The 19065-nt window shown below is 40.1% G+C and overlaps 1 protein-coding gene across 2 annotated transcripts in view; it reads left to right on the plus strand.

Annotated features, from left to right (window-relative positions):
- Positions 1 to 19065, plus strand: part of mtmr7b (myotubularin related protein 7b) — an 88734-nt gene that overhangs the window by 20604 nt on the left and 49065 nt on the right. For both annotated transcript variants that reach the window (XM_043690105.1, XM_043690112.1), the window contains exons 5-7: positions 777 to 905; positions 1693 to 1827; positions 10242 to 10374. In XM_043690105.1, the coding sequence (XP_043546040.1) occupies positions 777 to 905; positions 1693 to 1827; positions 10242 to 10374 (397 nt within the window). The remainder of the gene's footprint in view (positions 1 to 776; positions 906 to 1692; positions 1828 to 10241; positions 10375 to 19065) is intronic.

Below are 19065 nucleotides of genomic sequence, written 5' to 3' on the forward strand. Positions count from 1 at the left end.
ACCAAACTAATTACCATTTCTGACCTTCCTTCTTCACTGACAGCATTTTGTTGGTAGCAGTGAAGCTTTCCTGCATAGTGCTGCTGTACATTAGAGCTGTTGGCCTCTGGTTGATAACTCTTGGCAAGTGTTTTTCCCAAAGGAAACTGATTGATTGATTGGAGGAGGTCTGTGATGCAATGGGAAGAGGCTTTCAGAACCATTCCCCTACCCTATATTTACCCCTGACTAATGCACCTAACACTATGGGCAATTTAGCATGGCCAATTCACCTCACCTACGCATCTTTGGACTGTGGGAGGAAACTGGAGCACCTGGAGCAAACCCCACACAGACACGGGGAGAATGTGCAAACTCCACACAGGCAGTCGCCCAAGGCTGGAATTGAACCTAGGTCCCTGGCATTGTGAGGCAGCAGTGCTAACCACTGAGCCACCGTACCACCCTTATGTGTCACTCATAGTTAATACAAGAATATCAATGGCATTTGGTGATATTTTTAATTATTTCTTATTGATGCACTTATTCCTAAAGAGTTTTAAAAACATTTTATCGAACATGGGTGAAGGGTTAAGCCTGAAAAGTCAACTGTTTTGCTCCTCAGATGCTGTATGACATGCTGTGCTTTATCCAGTGCAACACTTTATCGACTCTTACTTCTCCAGCATCAGCAGTCCTCACTATCTCCTATTGATAATCATTTGATTATGTAGGGTTACGACAGTGGCATCATCTGCTTAATTTTTAATTTCTAGTTGTTGTTTCCTCTATCACAGGTTTGTGACACATACCCTACAGAGTTGTATGTACCAAAGTCAGTTTCAACACCAGTTATAGTCGGCAGTTCCAAATTCAGGAGCAGAGGTCGCTTTCCTGTTCTCTGTTACTTCTGCCAGGACAACAATGTATGTACAATCACTCAAAATTTAAACTTTTGAAAAAGATTATGTTGTTTTGATCAAATGCTAATTTTCTCTGCCTATTACATGCTAGAAACTCTTGAATAATGTTGAGAACAGTTGTGTATAAGTATTGGGAGTAAAGAAAAGGATTAGGAATACATGCTCAATGCAAAATATTAAAGGGAGTGCTGAACTGAGACATCTAGAATTCTAAAAACCTAAGTGCAAGCAGCTGGTATGAGTCTTCTAAATGAATCCATAGAATGCAAGAGAAAAGAAATAATAATTCCATATCATATTGGTTAAACCACGGTCAATCCTTTGGATGCCTTCGATAGAAAGGATTTTAATGACATAAGGAGCATACCACATAGATCCATGTGCAGTGGGCTAAATGACATCCAAATGTGAACATCTGTGTCCATTTCTCAGTTCTCATTTCATGTGGAACCAATTTTCACAAGTGGTAATTCAGTTTGTTATGCATGATTGTTTAATTAGATCAAAAAATAAAGATCAGGATGTGTCCTGTTTATTGGTCATAGCCAAAACCATTTTTGAGCTAGCCACTGAAATATGTGCAAGGATACACAGATTAACGTGCTTCTTCTTATTATTATTATTACCTTCCTATGTTTGGAAGACATAGTAAAATGTATTTTGGTGATTGTTTGTATAGGGAAAAGTTTCAATTTTCAATTTGGTGGAAGATGAAAACATTTTAATAAAAGAGGTTGAAACATTTATTGTGAAACAAATGTCTCTGGTTTTTCTTCCTTTCTTTGTCCAGGCTGCTATTTGTAGAAGCAGTCAACCTCTATCTGGTTTCAGTGCTCGTTGCCTTGAAGATGAACAGATGCTTCAGGCCATCAGGAAGTCAAATCCCGGAAGTAATTTCTTGTATGTTGTTGATACTCGACCAAAGGTAAAGAGCCATAACTATCACAGCAAAGCAATCTGTCACTAATTTTGTGCTTTAATACTTTCCTAATATAATACACTTGTTTGAGGAAGTAAGTCCCAAATCTTGCACATCAAGAAAATCCCAAATATATTTCTTAGCCTGTGTTGAGTTATCAAATCTTTGATGGGTGGTGTAAATATTGTCCAATTGGCTTTGGTTGTTCTGATGAGGAATGGAAAAATGACCAGGGCCGTTACCAAGTGTACAACTCTGTCTACTATCAATATCCACAGACCCTGATCAGGAAGCTAAATCGGACCATTTATTAAAATTTAATTCAGTGAGTTTATGAGTAGCTGATCATTAGAAAGAGAAAATGTAAAATCAGAATTGCTTTCTTTGTCAATAACATTCTATAAATAATCCAGTACTGCATTTTATAGCAAAACAAAAGCAATTTTGCACCCAGAGGGGGAAAAAAAGCAGTTAAAAACATGGTAATTTGATATGAACCTACTGGGCATAATGGAGCTCTATTTTGAGGTATGCGATACGAGTTGGACTTGTATGTTGTAATTGGCAAGTTTTGCTGGTTATTTCCTTCCGGGAATATTTTAATTTTGTTAGTCTAAACATTTTCATAAGTTCTTTTTTCAAGTCTATTTTTAGCTTTATAGACATGAATAAACCAAAACATTTGAAGTGTGCCACAGGCATCAGCAGCATTTATAGATCAATGCCTAATAATTTAAACTGTATGTCAAAGGAACATAATGGACCAGACCAGTTATGAGCTATAAGTAACAACCAATTTAGTGATGTTATGATCATATATTTACATTGTTTCAAAGAATTGTGACTCAGCTGGTTCTCCTGATGTTAAAATAATGGAAGGAAGAATTTCCATTCATGGATGTTCCAAATACTTCACAGGCAAGAACATATGTTAAATTGTAACCACTATTTTAATGTAGGGAATGTGGTGACAAATGTAGCCAAGTCCCACAAGCCACAGCGAAATAGATTGTCAGTCAATTTGTGTCAGCAATTTTGGCTGAGTGGTATCAGGAGTTCTTCTTTGAATAGTGCTATGGGATTTTTTATATCTGCTATTTTGTATCTGCTATTAAATATGAAAGATAGCTCCTCGGATGATGCATTACTGTACTTACTTTGAAGTATTAGAATATATACTTACTTCTGAAATGCAGTTTGAGCTGACAACTTTGTGACTTAGACATGAGACGTTGATATTTTCTTTATGAAAAACAGAGGAACTTTGATTACCTGAATATTAATAATCTGAATTTCGGATTATCCAAAGAAAATCTCAAGGTCCCGATAGAAACATTACATCAAAGAGGTGTTTCACCACTGATTGTGTCTTTTGTTTACAATGATTAAAAGTGAATCCGACTTACTGAAATGCAGCCGTTGTGAATGCTTGCTGTGTCAATCCCATTGAACTGATGGGGGTGGGGTGTCTTCAGCAATACTGCAGGTCCCTTACACACAAGTGTGTGTCTGCTCAGAAACAAGCCCTGAGACAGAAAGAGGGAACAAGGCAGGCACAATGAGGAAAAAGGAAACTTCAGAAAACTCTGAGCCCCAGAGGAGAGGCATTGAATCAATTAACTGAATAATCAATTATCCAAACTAAATACTGCCTGCCCATCTTGTTTGGCTAATTGAGGTTCCACTGTATATTGAATAATGTATTTAATAGATTAGACATTGAAACAAGGTGAAGATGTTATTGTAGTTGGTGTTAGTTACCGCAGTATCGTACATCTAAATAGATGAAACAAGGGTTGCTTTGAGATAAACCGAGTGTTTATTTGTGCTAGATGAAGTTTGAAAGAATAATGCCTGTGGATGTTTTCAAATGATATTGGTGTTGCAGATCATTCCACGGACCCTGATGATGATATTCTGCTGTCAAAATTCTTATTTATGCATTTCAATAGATTATGGTTTCTGCTGAGTTCAAACCCATGGCCAGGGAAAACTTTGTCTTGAGTTGTAGCACAAAACAGTTGAGAATTGAAGAAGCATCTTACACACTTCACCCAATATTCATAGAAAAATAGAAATGGGAGCAGAAATAGGCCATTTGGCCCATCAAGCCTGCTTCACCACTCAGCATGATCATGACTCCTGCTCTATCCCCATCCCCATCCCCATACATCGATCTTATTTCTTTCGTAAATATATTCTCTAACTCTGCTCCGCCACCTTCTGGGATAAAGCATTCCACATGATCACTGTGCTCTGAGTGAAAAAAAGAATTACCCTCATATCAGTCTGAAATGGTCCCTTGCTTATCCTGAGACCATTATCCCTGCTCTGAATTCCCATTGTGGGGGGTGGGGAGGGGGGAGCAGCATTCTGACTCGGTTTGTCTAGCTGTGTTAGAGTTTCATACATTGCAATGAGATTCCTCTCCTTCTTAACTCCACTGAGTGAAGGCCTTCTTGACCCAATCTCTCAAAACTCCATCCCAGGAATCAGTCTGGCGAACCCTTTGCTGCATGCCCTCTTTGGCAAGTATACCTTTTCTTCGGTTAAGGAGGCCAAATTTTGCACACCATTCTCCAGGTATGGTCTCACTAAAGCCTTGTGCACTAAGACTTCCTTCATCGTACATTTGAAACTTTTTGCAGTGAAGGCCAACATGCCATTTGCCTCCCGAGCTGCTTGTTACAAATGCATGCCTGCTTTCATTGACTGGAATACAAGGATACCCACATCAATGTTTCCCAGCCTATCATCCTTTAGATAATAATATACCATTGTGTTTTTCCTACCAAAGTGAATTACTTCACATTTATCCATTTTATACTGCATCTATCATGTAGTTGCTCACTAACTCAGCTTGTCTAAATAACCTTGAAATCTCTTTACTCCCTCTTCACTACACTCACTTTCAACTAGTTTTGTCTTCAACAAACTTAGAAATATTGATTTCCTCATCCAACTTGTTGCTATATATTGTGAATAAGTAGGACTCAAGCTCTGATGCCTGCAGTATCCCACCACTTGCTATGCTACACTCTGATAATGGCCTATGTATTCCTCCTCTCTATATCCCATCTGACCCAATTCTCAATCCATACCAATGCCTGAAACGTCGATTCTCCTGCTCCTCGGATGCTGCCTGACCTGCTGTTCTTTTCCAGCACCTGATCTCCAGCATGTGCAGTCCTCACTTTCTCTCAATATATTACCTCCAATTCCTCATACTTTTATTTTGCACAACAGCCTCTTACATGGAAGTTTATCAAAAGCTTTCTTGAAATCCAGATTCAAATCCACCACACCCACTGGTTCTCCCTAAACTGTTCTACTGGAAATATTCTCAAAAACATCCAGTCGGTCTATCAAATACTCATTCCCGTCCATAAATCCATGTTGACTTTGTGTAATACAGTTAAGATTTTGTAGGTGTCCTGATATTGCAAATTTTTAAAATAGATTCCTGGATTTTCCCTGTTCCCTGATGTTAGGCTAACTAGTCTGTCATTACATATTTTCTCTCTCTTTTTTTAAAACAGTGGTGTTACATTTACCACCCTTCAGTCTGGTTTTGGTTTCAGACTCTATGGAAGTTTGAAAGTTAACAACCAATGTATTCTCTAATTCTATAGCTGCTACCTTAGCACCCTGAGATGAAGATTATCAGGCCCTGGGATTTCAGATTTCAATCCCGTTAATGTTTCCAGCACTTTTTAATTTACTAATACTAAGTTCCTTCAATTCTTCCTTCCCAAAAGACTCCTGCTTCACCAGCACTTAGCATTTTTTTGTGTCTTCTATGAAGACAGAACAAAAGTAGTAATTTACTTGCTCTATCATTTACTTGTTCTCCACTATCAGTTATCCTGTGTCAGATTGCATGGAGCCTTAACAGCTCTTCCTTTATACATACATTTAGAAGTTCTTGCCTTCCACTTTTATGTTCACTGCAAGTTTACTATCATTTTATTTTTCTCCTCTTCCTCAAACTCTTGGTCCTTCCTTTGTTGAATTCTAAATGCTTTCCATCTTCAGGCTTGTTACTTTGTTGAGCCACTTTATGCAACTTCCCTTTGGATCTATTACTGTCCTTAATTTATTTTGTGAGCCATGGTTGGGCCATTTTTCTTGTTGTGTTCTTTCACCAGACAATAATGTATAACTATTACAACACATGCATTTGTTCCTCAAGTAACTTTTAGTGAAGTTTACTATGGCCAACTCTCCCCTTGTACCTTCTTTAGTTTCCTTTGTTTAGGTTTGGAATTCTAGTTTTAGATTGATTTACATCACCTTTCTATCCTAATGAAGAATTATGTGCTGTGGTCACCTTTTTTCAAAAGAACCTCTCCCAACAAGATTATTAATCACAGATTCTGGCACAGTGGTCTCCTGTAAAGGCCTCGCAGCCTGGTGCAGTGGCTTCCTGGCATGGCTTGGCAATCTCCCAGCTTCCCTCAGCATCTCCTGGCATTGGCGTGGTGACCTCCCGGCCTGGTGCAATGGCCTCCTCCCATTGAAGCCTACTGGCGTTGGCCTGGCGCAGTGGCCTCCTAGTGTGGGGTTTTGCCAGTCCGATGTGGAGCCGGAGCCCAGTGTTCTGCTATACTGAACTCTTCTGTAACGCTGGACATTTTATTTTTGTAACAAATCTTGTAACAAAAGAAGCTGTGCCTAGGTCCTTTTGCATCTAAGATGATGCTGTAATTGGCAACCTATAAACTTTTCACAATATTCATTGAGTATATGTGATAATAGAGACTATTCTATTCTATTTATTTTTCCTACCTAATTAATTTCTTCTCATCGTGCAAGCTTAAATCTAGGAAAGCTTACCCTTGAGTTGGTTCCTTAAAGTATTGGTCTAAAATTCCATCTTCTACACACTCCATGATGTCAGTTGCTGCACTATTAATGCAAATATGATTTGCTCAATCAATGCACAGATTAAAATCACCCCTGATACCCTTGTTGTATGTATCTCTACTTGCCTGTTTAATGCTATCCGCTGCCTCAACACTGCCATTTGGAGGCTTATAGAGAACTGCTTATAATGTTTTCCACCCTTTATTACTTCTTATCTCTACCCAGACTGATTCTTCATGCAGATTGTCTGTGCCAATATACTTTCTCACCTTTACTGATGTCACCTTCCTGTGACCAGCACCATTCTACCTCGTTTTCCATTCAGTTAAAAATCACACAACACCAGGTTATAGTCCAACAGGTTTAATCGGAAGAACTAGCTTCAGGAGCGCCGTTCCTTCATCAGGTGGTAGTGGAGGATACAATTGTAAGACACAGAATTTATACCAAAAGTTTACAGTGTGATGTAACTGAAATTATACACTGAAAAATACCTTGATTGTCTGTTGAGTCTCTCATCTGTTAGAATGACCATGATAATTTCATTTCTTTCATGTGTAAATCACATAACTTTTTTTAAAAGTTACATTCTCAGCTTAACTGTAACAATTGGTGTCAGCCAGACAATATGTTAAAGGTGTTAGCCCCCTGTGTTCTCTGTCTGTACCATAATGTTTAGACTGATTCTAATCTAAAAAGTGTGTTAACAGAGTCTTACATGGATTCATGCAGTTTTTGAGCAAAGTACAATGTAACTCTGCAAGTACAAATTCACCCCACAGACTTATATATGTATATGTGGGTTTGTGTGTGTGTCCGTCTGGGGATTGTGAGTGTGAGAGAGAGAGTGTATATGTGTGTGTGTGAGTGTAAAGTGTCTAAGCCTGTGAGAGGATGCATGTGTGAGTTTGTTTGTGTGGGTGTGTATAGGAGTGTCTGTGTTTGTGTATAGTGCAATGGTGGCCACCTGTAATGTGACATGAACCCAAGGTCCCAGTTGAGGCCCTCCCTATGGGTATGGAACTAAGCTATCAGCTAACAGCTTAGTCCTCAGCTAAATCATTTTCCATTGAGCCTATTCATCCTAAAGATTGAATACTCCTTGATATTCTTTCCCCATAATTGCAATCATATTGTACCTATGTAGAGCTATTTCCATTGTTAATTCATCTACCTTACAGCAAATGCTCCATGCAAATGCACCTTTAGACTTGTCTTTTTGACAGGTTTGTACGCCCTATTGTAGTAAAGAATATTCCTGAAAGGTTAAAATTTGCACAACACCAGGTTATAGTCCAACAGGTTTATTTGGAAGCACTAGCTTTCGAAGCGATGCTCTGAAAGGGTATCGCTCCCAGTCCTGCTGAGATATAGCCAATCCAACTTGTATGGGTCTCATAGAGTCACAGAGATATACTGCACAGAAACAGACCCTTCGATCCAACTTGTCCATGCTCACCAAATATTCTAAATAAATCTGGTCCCATTTGCCAGCATTTGGCCCTTTTCCCTCTAAACACTTCCTATTTATATAACCATCCAGATGCTTTTTAACTGTTGTAATTGTACCAGCCTCCACCACTTCCTCTAGCAGCTCATCCGCACACACACCACCCTCTGCGTGAAAACGTTTCCCCCTCAGGTCCCTTTTAAATCTTTCCCTTCTCACCTTAAACCTATGCCCCCTAGTTTTGGAGTCCACCACCCCACGGAAAGGACCTTGTCTCTTTACCCTATCCATGCCCCTCATAATTATATAACCCTCTATAAGGTCACCCTTCATCCTCCGATGCTCCAGGGAAAATAGCCCCAGTCTATTCAGCCCCACCCTATAGCTCAAATCCTCCAACCATAGCAACATCCTTCTAAGTCTCTTCTGAACCCTTTCAAGTTTCACAACATCTTTCCTACAACAGGGAAACCAGAAGTGATTGAAGTATTTCAATAGTGGTCTAACCAATGTCCTGCAAGGCTACAACATGACCTCCTGCATCCTATACTCAATGCACTGACCAATAAAAGCAAGCATACCAAACGCCTTCTTCATTATCCTGTCCACCTGTGACTCTACTTTCAAGGAACAATGAACCTATACACCAAGGTCGCTTTGTTCAGCAACACTCCCTAGCACCTTACCATTAAATGTATAAGTCCTGCCCTAATTTGCCTTTCCAAAATGCAGCACCTCACATTTATCTAAATTAAATTCCATCTTCCACTGCTCTGTATTGTAAATATTTTCTAAATTAACCTGTTCAGAAATATGCATTTACACCTCTGGAGCAACTAGGATGTGAATCTGGGCCTCTTGGCCCAGTAGCAAGGGCACTACGACTGTGTCACAACAGCCCTTCTGGGGCACTGCTGGTTTTAAATTTTGATCCAGTGGTGGAAATCCTGGCAGGCTGTGGTAATCACAAGCACTTCTGCTGCTGGCAAGCACAAGATAATCATGAATGGCATCATAGAAGTGTTGTACATGCATAATGAGGTGAGCAGCAGAGAATTGCGTGTAAGATTGGTTACCAAGCAGGGCACATAATGAGTAACCCATATTACAGTAAATCTCATTATATAGTATCTTGGAATATGGTGACACTTTGCGTTTCGCACACAAGAAAACATTTTTCACTGTATTTTTATATACATGTGATAATAAATCTCTTCACTTGGGCTCTCACTACATAAACAGACTAAGTCTAATTTAACATTGGTGTGATTGATCAAGTTTATTAGTCTGATGAGATTCCCTACAGTGTGGAAACAGGTCATTTAGCCCAACAAGTCCACACCAACCCTCTGAAGAGTAAGCCAGCCGCTATGTTTACCCCTGACTAATGTACCTAGCACTATGGGCAATTTAGTGTGGCCAATTCACCTAACCTACCCATCTTTGGATTGTGGGAGGAAACTGGAGTACCCGGAGGAAATCCAAGCAGATATGGGGAAAATGTGCAAACTCTACACAGACAGTCACCTGAGGTGGGAATCGAATCCAGATCCCTGGTGCTGTGAGGCAGCAGTGCTAACTACTGAGCCACTGTGCTACTCCAAACTTCTGTGCTGTCCTACATTAAGTGTATTTGTGTTTAACTTACTTAAATTTCCTATTTAAACTTGAATTTTCTGATTACAGTAACCTTCTTTGAAAGTTAAAAATGACTGAAGAAGCTTTTATATTTGATCATAGCTAATTTAATTTTATTTGTTGATCCTAACCTGGGAAAAATATTGCTCTCAAATCTCAAAATGCTGTGTAATACTGATTCTGCTATCAAATGTAAGATTAAAATTATGATATTTCTTTGATTTAAGAATTTAATCAGAAGTCACGGGGCACCAGGTTATAGTCCAACAGATTTATTTGGAATCACAGGCTTTCGGAACACTGCTCCTTTGTCAGGTGACTTCACCTGGTGTCATGTGACATCTAACTTTGTCCACTCCAGTCCAATACCAGCAGCTCTACATTAAGAATTAAAGTCCTAAATATAAAATTTAATTCAGATGCAATTTTATTTCAAGTTGCTTTAAACTTTTCACTTTTTTTTCAGTTAAATGCAATGGCAAATCGAGCAGCAGGAAAAGGATATGAAAATGAAGACAACTATTCAAACATTAAGTTCCATTTTATAGGGATAGAAAACATCCATGTCATGAGAAATAGTCTACAAAAACTACTGGATGGTAAATATTGTATTGATAAATTCGCACTGGCGTGATGTTGGTTTCGGTGTGGTTCATGATCGGTTACCTAAAAAGATAGTCAACAATTTGTAGCAATTTTCTGATAGTTTAGTGAGTTTGTTAAGAAGCAACTGTTTATATATAATACATTTATTAAGTAGACAAAGGAAAGTTTGCAACTGTGACAATTGTGGATAATTCATTGATATCAGGGGACATAGTGTTGATGTGAAATGTGTTGGTCTCATTGAAGTTGTGAAGACAGCATCTTGCTGTCTAGCTGAGGTGTTAGGGAACTGTTACCTATGTCTTCCTCCTCTTGTCCTGGTCCATCTTCCATCTTGAGAAGACAGCCCTTTTGAGGACTGCCTTATGAGGACTGAATGTTGCGAGCTGCTGCCTACAAGGACTGCTTGATGAACATCCCCTGCTGGGGACAAACCTCTGCCCCTGAGTCCCTGTTTCTAGGGTCCGGTAGCTTAAGCTGTGTCAATCAATTGTCTGAATCCTTTTGGCCATTGGTTACTCATGATATCACATCACATTGCCTATCTCCATCTGAAGGTTAGATTTCATTCTTTCTAAGAACAAAATCTTCTCTAAACACTGCAATTATACAAGCTAATGTGAAGACTGATTAAATCTTTTGTTTGAGCTTGTGAAAGGCTAGTTACTACCATGATATGATGAAATGAGGCCTCGTGGTAAATGGGAAATATTAAATATGGAATGCTAAACAAACATAGTTTTAAAGGGACCCCTGTTGCCAGCAGAGATGGATCATGTTGAAACAAAATCTTTACCTAACCTTGTCATTTAATTTCCTACATTTTATTCCTATTCTTGATGACTTGCAATTCAGCACTCTGTGAAAATGTTAGGAATGTCTCAACTTTGATCCTTGGTCTGTGGTGGTCTGTATTCCTTTCAATCAAGACCACAATTGGGAAGGAAACTTAGACCCAGCATTTTAGATTATAGAGGGTAAAAAAGAATTGTGGTTCCAGTGGATACCTCTGTATAAATTACTGATTAAGGCCAGTAATGTAGTGACTGTCACGCTCCTACGATAAAATAATCTTTAGCCAATCATTAAGCATGCTGTTAAATGAAGAATAGTCTCTTCGTCCAGAAGGATAACATTTGTAGAATTCTATCCCACTAGGAAAATGGGCAGACCATTGTTGGCGATGTAAAACAATTATTTTATTGCCTGTCCATTTATCTTTTCTCTCTCTGCCCAAACATAAAATCCTGGATAGTTATACATGCAGTCCAAGTTCGAAGACAAATAGCATCTGTAAATAATATATATAGTCTGTACATAATATGTGCCACCACTTGTTTATACTCCTGCTGAACTGCGGGATTGGATTTTTAAGCTCGCAATATCCTAGTTTTCAGCCTCTGATTCCTGAAGAAGGGCTCATGCCTGAAACATTGATTCTCCTGCTCCTTGGATGCTGCCTGACCTGCTGCGCTTTTCCAGCAACACATTTTCAGCTCAGATCTCAAGCATTTGTAGTCCTCACTTTCTCCTAGCCTCTGATTAAACCTTACATTGCTGGAGTCAAAAATTTAGAAGATGAAGGCATCAAAGGTTTGATGCATCTTGTTGATTCATCATGAATTTGTATCCTGAAACTTTTTACTTGGTGACTTCCTTATCTTTATTGAAAGCTATCCAGGGAAGATGTTGATATCAGAAAGTACTTGTTCTGAAACTGCACAGAAGTGATTTAGTCTATGACATTGCCATATTTGCCCCTGTTCTGATGTGAGCACCATTGGAAGAAGCTTGGGGCAAATTGTTAATCTTCCTGAAGGTATAGATATTTTTGGTTGCCATTGTTCTCTTCCAGTTGAAGGATGATCTTATGGAGAAGGGAAGATAGAAGAAATAGTATAGCTTTTATCTTCTAAATTACAGACTTTGTAGTTTGACTATCACTACCAATGTATGCTCTTGGATTAACATTTGTGAAGACCAGCATTTTGACTGAATTATCCACAATGGTTAATGCATACAAACTCACTGTTATGGACTGGGGGCATTACATTAAGTATTCAGTTGGAGGAAATGGAGAAGGAGATATGTACAGTTCTCACATCCTCTTATCCAAGGTGCTTTTCCATTAACTTTTTAGTAACCTTTTTTTGAGTCTTGACATCCTTTCTAAAGCATTGTGCTCAAAATCGAACATAATACTTCAGTTGAGGACTGACCAGTGTTTTATGGAAGTCTAGAATAACTCCTTTGCCTTTGAAATCTTTTTCTTTATCAAGTTGAGAATCTTACATATTTTGTAAGAGCTTTCCTAACTTATTGCGCTCTCTTCAAAGATTTTACTTATTTTCAAGATCTTTTTGTTCCTTCATTCCCTTTAAAATGTAAATTTATTGTACAATCTCGTCCATTTTGCCTCTCTACATTCTTCCTACCAATATATATTACTTCGCACTTCTCTTTATTAAAATTTCATCTACCATATAATTTTGCATAAGGTGATACCTTATGCTAGATTATTGTTGCTAGATTATTAATCCCCAAAGACCCACTGGGAACCTGTGTTCAACCTTGCTATTGCAGATGGCAGATAGTGATATTTGATTTCAGTAAAACTCTGGAATTAAGAGTTTAATGAAGACTGTGAAACCATTGTTGATTATCAAAAAAACCTAATTTGCTCATGTCCTTTAGTAAAGGTAACTGTCATCTAGCTTACATGTGACTCCAGACCCACAGCAGTATGGTTGACTCTTCATTCTGGGCAATTAGGGATGGACAATAGTGCTGGACTAGTGCTGAAATGCCAATTCTCCTGCTCCTCGGATGCTGCCTGACCTGCGGTGCTTTTCCAGCCCCATACTCTCGACTTTGATCGCCAGCATCTGCAGTCCTCACTTTCTCCCCCCTCTCTACCATCCACCCTGCCCCCCACCCCCCACTTCAACCTTGTCCAATTTCCTAGTTGTTTACTGCTACCTTCTCCTGCAAGAAAAATGGAAATTGTGTCAGTGTGTGTCATACATTTGGCTGATGTGGCTGTCTTTGGTTGAACAGCTGCCAGTGTGTGTGATCTTGCAACAGGGCTGAATGTATGAGGGTGAGGTAAAGCATGTGAATGTGAGGGTTGAGTAGGTATAGTTAAGTGAGCAATGGATGAGACTATTGCTGCCCTTAGTATGATATATTATGCGAATAAGCAATTATTATTTAAACAAATTGGGCGGATTTTTAAACATTTTCCTGTACTGCATCCATATTTAAAGAGTAGCACTCTTTTGTCATTAATGTCCATCCTATGTCTTTCCAATAACACTTGAGCACATGTTTTAAAGTTCTGCTTCCCCCTTGCACATACAAGACACTTTTCCTCCTTTCCACTTGTTATTCCAAGTTTCCTATTCATTATCTGAAAACCCCAGTGTGTGCTCTCCATTCTTTTCAGCCACTATTCAGTCTTTGGCAGTATTGATTTCACTCGCAACAACAGTCACCACATTCTGCAGCCATTATCTTGAAAAGGAATAAGCAGCCTTTAAGGGGTATTTATTGGCCACCATCAAAGTTGAATCTCCTGCTGTTCTGTGCAAATAATTTACAATGCCAGCAGCACTGGCTACATGTAGCAAGTATTATTTTTTAACTGAAGCAGTGAACAGCAGTTTAGTACACCACCTTCATTGAATGGAATGGCCAAGGATGTAGTTGTGATCCCTGTACCTGTTATCAGGTTTAACCAAGTTTTTTCTCTATCTTGTATTTACAGTGAAGAAACCTTGTTTTTGTTTCTTATTCACCCATTATTTGACAGCCAAGGGAACATTTTTAAGGTTTCTTTGACAGAAAACCATACTTATCACCATCAGCTTAGGCAGAAGGAAGTAACAATTTTTTTTAAATCAAATCTTTTTGCAGCTATTGCTGGATATACCTGTATGATCCTACTCTGACTGTCTGGCTTTTGACATGAGAGAGAGAGCATGGGATGAAAAGAAACAAATGCTTGACTTTCAGCTGGTTTTAAGTTTAATTCTACTCCTGACGAACACCGCTTTCTCTTCCAGATGCTGAAACCATGGGCAAAGTCTTATCATCCCTGTGGCTATTAAGGCAGGAGAATTGCCAAATTTCAATACATTGCACTTTGGTAGATAGCCTAACATATTCCTGCTTTCAGCATGCTGACCGGAGATGGGTTAACACTAAACAAAATTACCTGCAGAACTATGGAAAATTCCGCAGGTCTGGGTGCATCTGTAGAAAGAAAGCAAAATTAACTTTTTGGATCCAGTAAAGGGGTTCTGAAGAAGGGTCACTGGACCCAAAAGGTTAACTCTGCTGTCTGTACACAGAGGAGAAAGTGAGGACTGCAGATGCTGGAGATCAGAGCTGAAAATGAGTTGCTGGAAAAACGCAGCAGGTCAGGCAGCATCCAAGGAGCAGAAGAAGAGGGAGAAAGAGAGCTTCTTCAAGGAAGGCATCCTTGCAAGAGGATTCGCAGTAGGTTAAAATCTTCGAGGAGAAGATTTTCATGAAGAAGGGCTCATGCCCGAAATGTCGATTCTCCTGCTCCTTGGATGCTGCCTGACCTGCTGCGCTTTTCCAGCAAACCATTTTCAGCTCTGTCTCTACACAGATGCTGCCAGAACTGCTGCATTTTTCCAGCAATTTGTATTTTTGTTTCTGACCAGAGATGGGATCTGACTGACACTGGCTAACTGTCTGGCACCAACAAATAGTTAGTTGAGATTAGTTAAGTTTCCAATTGGAGATAAATTGGTGACATCATTAGTGAGTGCCTGATGATAGGCAGACCTTGCACGAGAATGAAGCTTGGCAGATGCCTTGCAGTGATGGATTTCCTTTCTCAGGATGGCCAGGTGGGTATGACCACACACTTCATTTTCAGCATTGTACAAAGGCTTCAGGAGGTACCTTCACCTTGAAGTGCCAGCACAGTGTTCCACCAATATTGGCAGCACCTGTCTATCTCGTGGAGTCTGCTAGCCACTCCGGCCTTGGACACACCGATTAGTTCTCCCATCTGTGCACCTCAACCACTGACCCTAGTTGGGGAGGACTTTCAGAGGCAGTAAGTCAAATTTGTGGCCCTTATATGATCTGAGTCCTGTTTAAGCACAATATTGGTAAGATTCTAATCCATATGTCTGATGTGGTAAAACTCTTGTGAACAAACTATTGCCCGTTGATATCTTTTTTGTTTCATTAATTAACATTACTTGGGCTCTACTTTGATACAAAATCTGAACATTCCATATATCTTGTGTTCAGAACCAATATCAATAGCTTTGTTGTTCACATTTTGATTGATCATGCAGTCCTTCCCAGATCAGGCGTCGCTGAGGTAAAAAAAACAGAAATTGCTGGAAAACCTCAACAAGGCTGGCAGCACCTGTGGAGAGGAATCGGAGTTAACATTTCGGGTTGAGTGACCGTTCCTCAAATGCTGCCAAACCTGCTGATTTTGCTTCTGATTTACAGCATCCACAGTACTTTTTGTTTTTATCACTCGGATAAACACTAGTTAGCTTTCTCCTCCTTTATAATTTATTCACATTCATGGGTGTTGAATTCTCTGATTGTTTGATCATTACTCTTTGGCTATTCACTAAACTTAGCATGTGCAATGAGGGAGGTTGTGAGATTGTAGCCATTGCAAGAGTGGGATGTGTCTTCAGGACCAATTGCTATTAAAGCCACCCTTTTGGGTGCAGTGGTTTCGCATGAAGAAATGTTACCTTTTACAATTCACCACATTATCTCCATCTTTCATTATTTAACTATACAGTTATGAATGATGGAAATATGCTAGTTTTTTTAGTGGTCTTCCATGTGGAGAGAACACCAAGTTTTTAGCTGGTAGTCATTGTAAGTATAGCATGGAGGGCAAGGACAGTGGATTACAGGCAGCACTGCTGTGACGTGCTATCTAATTTTGAAGCAAGGCATGTGGCAGGCTGATGGTGAAAATCAGCAGTACAGTAAACTGGTATAGAGCCACATACTGAATACCAAGGAATCAAAAAACAGTAGTACTGAGGCTGGAATCTGGTAGTCAGTGGATTCAGGACAGACAACAATTATTGTGATCTGGGGACAAAATTGAGAAGAATTGTGGGAAGATTGCACATATCAATTTGCATATAGGGAAGTTTTATTGTGTGGAATTTTATCTCAAATCTGTATTCACTGACAGATTGGTTGAATTGTTCTGGTGTCAGTTGCTAGAATAGAATAGCAATCTATTGTCACTTGTGTTTATGAAAATCCAGTGAGATGGGCATAAGTCGCCATACAATTCAGCGTTATTTTAATTATAGAAATTATAAAAAGAAATAATTGAGACAAAGTTAGGGCAATATTCATCTTTTGTTCCCTCCATGGCAATCTGGGTTTAAGGACTGGCAATGGGCCACAAAAAGCCACCCCTGAGGTATCTAAGCAAGGATTTCCAGACTGGACCCACCACACTATCACTGCCAAAGCCAACACCACAGCCATTGCATCACCGCCATAGCAAGGAGGGACAGACTGGACCCACCAAGTTGCCAATGCTGACACCGTTGCCAATTTAGTTGCTGCCCACCACCATAGCCACTGCAGAAACCGCTGGCAGGACAAACAGAACAAACCCACCAACGATGAAGCCTTCGATAAAGCTGCAACCACTATGGCCACGAGGGATGGACGTCGGGATCCACCATCCTGCCGCAGCTGGCCATCACAAACACTTTTCTCCACCGCAGCTGCAGAAAAGAAGCAAAAGTGAACTTTGATACATAACAAAAATGTTGAAAGCAAAAAAACAAAGAACAATGCAGCCAGCCAGGTGAGAGGGAGTGAAAGGGCAGAGAGCCTGGACACCTCCTACTGCTGCCATCTTGAATCGCTGTGTTAAGATCAAGAGATGCTCTGCAGCTCCAACTGATTGTATAGTTTTAGACTCATAGAGATGTACAAAATGGAAAAAGACCCTTAGATCCAACTTGTCCATGCTTACCAGATATCCTAAATTAATCCAATCCCATTTGCTAGCATTTGGCCCATATCCCTCTAAACCCTTCCTATTCATATACTCATCCAGATGCCTTTTAAATATTGTAATTGCACCAGCCTCCACCATTTCCTCTGGCAGCTTCCTTTACATGAGAAGGTTGCCACCTTAGGTCCTTGTTAAATCTTTCCCTTCAACTTAAACCTATGCCGTCTAGTTTTGGACTCCTTCACCCCAGAGAAAAGACCTTGGCTATTCCCCCTATTCATGCCCCTCATGATTTTATAAACCTCTATAAGGTCACCCCTCAGCCTCTGATGCTCCAGGGAAATAAGCCCCAGTCTATTCAGCCTCTCCCTATAGCTCAAATACTCCAAACTTAGCAACATATTTGTAAATCTTTTCTGAACTCTTTCATGTTTCACACCATCCTTCCAATAGCAGGGAGACCAGAATTGAATGCAGTATTCTAGAAGTGGGCTAACCACTGTCCTGCACAGCTGCAACATGACCTCCCAACTCCTACACTCAATGCACTGACCAATAAAGGCAAGGATACGAAATGCCTTCTTCCCTATCCTATCTACCTGCGACTCCCCTTTAAGGAACTATGAACCTGCACTCCAAGGTCTCTTTGTTCAGCAACACTCCCCAGGACCTTACCATTAAGTGTATAAGTCCTGCCCCATTTGCCTTTCCAAAATGCAGCACTTCACATTTATCTGAATTAAACTACATCTGCCACTCCTCAGCTCATCGGAGATAATCTTCTTCATTGTCCACTACACCACCCATTTGGTGTCACCTGCAAACTTATTAACCATACCTCCTATATTCGCATTGGAATCATTTGTATAAATGAAGAAAAGCAGTGGACCCAGCACCAATCCTTGTTGCACACTGCTGGTCAAAGGCCTCCAGTCTGAAAAGCAATCCTCCACCACCACTCTCTATCTTCTTTATTCAAGTGACTAGTTTTCCCTGTATTCCGTGTGATCTAACCTTGCTAACCAGTCTACCATGAGGAACCTTGTTGAATGCCTTACTGATGTCCATATAGACCATGTCCACCGCTCTATCCTCATCAGTCCTCTGTTACTTCTTCAAAAAACTCAAGTTTGTGAGACATGATTTCCCATGCACAAAGTCATATTGACTCTCCCTGAGCAGTCCTTGCCTTTCCAAATACATGTAAATCCTGTACTTCAGGATCCTCTCCTCCTCCTTGCCCACCACCGATGTCAGGCTCACTGGTCTATAGTTCCCTGCCGTTTCTTTATCACCTTCCTTAAATAGTGGCACCAAGTTAGCCAAATTCCAGTCCTCTGGCACCTCACCTGTGACGATGATAATACATATATTCCAGCAAGGGCTCCAGCAATCACTTTCCGTGTGCTTTCCACAGAGGTCTAGGGTACAACTGATTAGATTGTAATCTGGGGTGGCACGGTAGCTCAGTGGTTAGCACTGCTGCCTCACAGAGCCTGCGACCCAGGTTCCATTTTAGCCTTGGGTGACAGTCTGTGTGGAGTTTGTACATTCTCCCTGTGTCTGCGTGGGTTTTCTCTGGGTGCTCCAGTTTCCCCCCACAATCCAAGATGTGCAGGTCAGGTGAATTGGCCATGCTAAATTGCCCATAGTGTTAGGTACATTAGTCAGGGGTAAACCT

Source organism: Chiloscyllium plagiosum, chromosome 1, assembly GCF_004010195.1.
Source record: "Chiloscyllium plagiosum isolate BGI_BamShark_2017 chromosome 1, ASM401019v2, whole genome shotgun sequence".
NCBI lineage: Eukaryota > Metazoa > Chordata > Chondrichthyes > Orectolobiformes > Hemiscylliidae > Chiloscyllium > Chiloscyllium plagiosum.